Raw genomic sequence first — 4679 nt, forward strand, 5'->3', positions numbered from 1 at the left:
GGTTTCCTCACTTCCGGTTTACTCTATGGTTTCCTCACTTCCGGTTTACTCTATGCTTCTCACGTGTTTCTCGCTGTGCGCCGCGCTTTTCATTCCCCCATGTGCTTCCGGTGTGTGACTTCCGGGTTCTTTTACCCTTGAATTTTGCGGTACGGTATAGTAAAGGTGAGCAGAGCGGGGAACGAGGGGCCAGGGACAATGGTTCATAGCGTTAGGTTACCACTAAGGACTGTGCGACCTTGCACCCTGACCGCAGGGATGACATTTTTTTAAAATAGGTTTTTATTGAACAAATAGTTTTACAGCACATTGCAGCTGCAGACCAATAGGCTGACCTCTGCTGAGCGATCTTCTCATCTGATTCAGACCCAAGTCAATGTTGGACTTTATTTGGGCATGCATGAATTGCGAATATCCTGAAGGTGAGGTCAGAAAGGGGCTGGGGACCGAGCTGACGGGCCTCTGATGGGTTTATTACAGCCGCTGTCTACAGTGAAACATCAGCTCTGTAGAAGCCACATTTTGTAATGAAAACCTGTTACAATAATGTTTATTTGCCTAAAATACATGTAAAACAAAATGGCTGCAAATGTGTCAATTACACAGTTACGTAGTTAACACGGTTGAAAAAAGACATAAGTCCATCAAGTTCAACCAAGGGATGGGTGGGGACACGAATTCTGTTGCTCTACCTTTTACTGAAGTCTGATTCTTCTTTACAGCTAGGGCTGCTTTCATGTCTGCGCTTTCCTTTTCCGCTTTTGAGATCCATCATAGGATGGGGGGGGGGGGTGACGCTTCCGTTTTGTCCCCATTCATTGTCAGTAGGGACAAAACTGAAGGAAACGGAATGCACAAAAATGCGTTCCGTTTGGTTGCGTCCCCATCGCGTTTTTCTGTCCGCGATATGGTGCCCTATTGACTTTCAATAAGGTGTTTATGACGGATCCGTCTTGGCTATTTTAAAGATAATATAACTGGATCTGTTCATAACAGATGCAGACGGTTGTGTTATTGTGACGGAAGTGTTGCTGATCCATGACCGATCCAGCAAAAACGCTAGTGTGAAAGTAGCCTAAAGTGATGTACAGGAGAACGGATCCCGAACATATGATGTGAAAGTGGGTTAATTAGGACATTTGTATGTTAATGTCAAGTCATGGGTAAATTTATAGGGTTGTCTACCTTTTTATTATTAGGTGATAGCCTATCCTGAGGACAGGCCATCACTAGCTGATCGGCGGGGCTCAGATACCCCGCACCCACGTTAATCAGCTGTTCGTGTGCATCATAAATTCAATGGGCTGGAATGCGCTGCAGTGACAAGCTCAGTCTACTACAGAGTAGATGGAGCTGTCTGCTTCCAGCGCTGGAGCTATTGCCGAACAGCTGATTAGCGGAGGTCAGGGGTATCAGACCCCGCCAGTCAGCTAGTGATCTTGAGGATAGGCCATCACTTAATAAAAAGGTGGACAAACCCTTTAAAAGGCATCTGTCAGCAGATTTGTACCTATGACACTGGCTGACGTGTTACATGTGCACTTGGCAGCTGAAGGCATCTGTGTTGTTCCCATGTTCATATGTGTCCGCATTGCTGAGAGAAGTGATGTTTTTATAAATGCAGATGAGCCTCTGAGAGCAACGGGGGCGTTGCCATTACACTAGAGGCTCTGCTCTCTCTGCAACTGCCGCACCCTCTGCATTTTGACAGGACCAGGCAGTGAAAACGTCATCATACCTGGTGCTGTCAATTAAAGTGCAGAGGATGCGGCAGAGAGGGCCTTTAAAGCAACAGAGTGGCCCACAGGGACCGTATTAGATAATTTGACTTTATGGGGCCAACAAATCTATGTACAGTTAGATTTTCAATCTCTGTCATTGAACAACATTTTGGGGGCTCAGGTAAAATGCCAGACCCATGAGTGTCCCTGCTTGTGGAAGAAGGGGGGAGGGGGGTAAATCTTATACATGAATGTTTTATAATGGAATAATGATCTTGGATCTTTTTTTTTTCTATTTATATACAGTTTATGATGAGAACACTGCTGAGGTCATCACTGCCCCATCTAGTGGTCAGCAGAGCACACTACAATGACACATCCAAAATCAAACGCCTCCTGCTCTCCAGGATTTACCAGCCCGGAAATCTATGGAAAGAAAACTCGCCTGAACCTCAAGCCAAATCGAATGAGCCCACCAGCAAGAGTCAGCGACTTATGTTTAAAGCAGGATTAATCCGACCCACCAGCCCGGGATGCTTTCATTATCTTCCCCATAGTGTGCGCTCAATGGAGAAACTCGTTCGTCTAATAGACCGGGCAATGCAGGAGATTGAGGGGCAGAAGATTGACATGGCGACCCTCTGCTCAGCAGCTCTGTGGAGGCAAAGCGGACGCTGGGATCTAGTGGGAAAAGAGCTGCTGTGTTTGGTGGACCGGCACAATCAGGAATACTGCCTAGGGCCGACGCATGAAGAATATGTTACCAGTTTGGTCGCCACCGAAGGCGGCATCAGCTACAAGCAGCTTCCTCTGCTGCTGTACCAGATCACCCGGAAATTCAGAGATGAAAAGAGACCTTGCTTCGGTTTGCTGCGTGGCAGGGAGTTCTACATGAAAGACATGTACACTTTCGATATAACTGAGGAGGCCGCCTACCGCACCTATAATAGCGTCTGTGATGCCTACGCTAACATATTCCGCACCCTTGGATTGAAGCATGTGAAAGTCCAAGCAGATACCGGCAATATAGGGGGGAAGATGTCGCACGAGTTTCACCTCCCTGCCAGTATCGGCGAGGACAAACTGATGGTGTGTGGCAGCTGTGATTTTGCCGCCAACGTGGAGACTTTGCACCCGGATGAGAAGAGTTGTCCTAGCTGTAAAGGAGAGCTGGCAGAAAGCAAGGGCATCGAGATAGGGCACACATTCTACCTCGGCACCAAGTACTCCCATGTTTTTAATGCCGTCTGCCTCGACGCTCAGAACAAGCCTGTCGTGGCCGAAATGGGCTGCTATGGCATCGGCGTTTCGAGGCTGTTGGCAGCGTCTCTAGAAGTCCTCTCTACCGAGGAGGATATTCACTGGCCAGGTCTGATTTCCCCATACCAGATTTGTCTCATTCCCCCTAAAAAGGGAAGCAAGGAGACGGCGGCATCGTTGGTGGCAGAAGAACTCTATGACTCTATATGCGCAGTTCCTCATATGAGTAACGAGGCCGTTCTTGATGATAGAGATCACTTAACTATTGGGAAAAGGGTAAAGGAAGCTCACATGATGGGTTACCCCTATGTTATTGTCATAGGTAAAAAAGCATTAGAGAGCCCCCCGGTGTTTGAAGTGCGGAATCACAGGACGGGTGAAGTGCAGTTTCTTTCCAAAGAAGGAGTATTAAGCTTTATACAAGAAGTCCGGGTAATCTAGGACACTAATTAAAGGTGTAAAATAATTGATAATAAAGTCCGGAGAGTTACAGTTTTGGACATTTCCTTTTTATTTAGATGGACCCCTGGACTACAAGCTATGTATCAGCCTTAAAGGCTATGGACACCTTTGTGCCAAAAAAATCAATAACCCCATATCTTACCGTAATGCAGCACATAATACAATTGCACTTGTTTTGTTTACTGGTATCAGCTTTTCTTCACATGCCCTCAGAAATGCTCTTCTATGGCCCCTTGCAGACGAGCGTGAGCGCAATAGTTCCGGATGCGTTCAGTTAAAAATGCGTGATTTCGCAAGCAAGTTCATTCATTTTTGCCTGCTATTGCTTTCAGTTGTTCAGTTCTTATCGCGCGGGTGAAATGCGCAATGATGCGTTTTTCACGCGCGTGATAAAAAAAACTAAAGGTTTACAGACAACATCTCCCCTAATAACCATCCGTGGAAAATGCATCGCATCCGCACTTGCTTACGGATGCTTGCGATTTTCACGCAGCCCCATTCACTTCTATGGTGAAAAACGCAGAATATAGAACATGCTGCGATTTTCACTCAATGCACAAGTGATGTGTGAAAACCAACGCTCACGTACACAGGCCCCATTTTGAAATGAATGGGTCCGGATTCTGTGCGGGTGCAATGCGTTCGCATCACGCATTGCACCCGCACGGAATACTTGCTCGTGTGAAAGGGGCCTATGAGATTCACTCACTGTTGTCAGGTCTCCTCAGCTCTGTGATCAACAAAAAGGCAACGGCAGCATCTCCAGTGCTCAGCTCTGTGGGCGTTCCTGTGGATTTCAAATGCACCAGCACAGCTCTGCTGCCCCACCCCCACATCATGTCACACAGCACAGCCCCACCCCCACATCCTGTCACACAGCACAGCCCCACCCCCACATCCTGTCACACAGCACAGCCCCACCCCCACATCATGTCACACAGCCCCGCCCCCACATCCTGTCACACAGCACAGCCCCACCCCCACATCATGTCACACAGCCCTGCCCCCACATCCTGTCACACAGCACAGCCCCACCCCCACATCATGTCACACAGCCCCGCCCCCACATCATGTCACACAGCACAGCCCCACCCCCACATCCTGTCACAGCCTCGCCCCCACATCCTGTCACACAGCACAGCCCCACCCCCACATCATGTCACACAGCCCCGCCCCCACATCCTGTCACACAGCACAGCCACACCCCCACATCCTGTCACACAGTCCCACCCCCAC

The 4679-nt window shown here is 48.5% G+C and overlaps 1 protein-coding gene across 1 annotated transcript; it reads left to right on the forward strand.

Moving 5' to 3' along the window:
* Positions 1-63: 63 nt before the first annotated feature.
* PARS2 (prolyl-tRNA synthetase 2, mitochondrial) lies at positions 64-3948 on the forward strand. The gene is made up of 2 exons (XM_040408242.1): positions 64-165; positions 2028-3948. The coding sequence occupies exon 2, from the start codon at positions 2031-2033 to the stop codon at positions 3420-3422; it is 1392 nt and encodes a 463-aa protein (XP_040264176.1). The 5' UTR covers positions 64-165; positions 2028-2030; the 3' UTR covers positions 3423-3948.
* The last annotated feature ends 731 nt before the right edge of the window (positions 3949-4679 follow it).

The sequence above is a fragment of the Bufo bufo genome, chromosome 9 (assembly GCF_905171765.1).
Source record: "Bufo bufo chromosome 9, aBufBuf1.1, whole genome shotgun sequence".
Taxonomy (NCBI): Eukaryota; Metazoa; Chordata; class Amphibia; order Anura; family Bufonidae; genus Bufo; species Bufo bufo.

Excerpts from the sequence above, each read along its gene's own strand:
- PARS2 (XM_040408242.1), top strand. The coding sequence starts at position 2,031 with ATGATGAGAACACTGCTGAGGTCATCACTGCCCCATCTAGTGGTCAGC.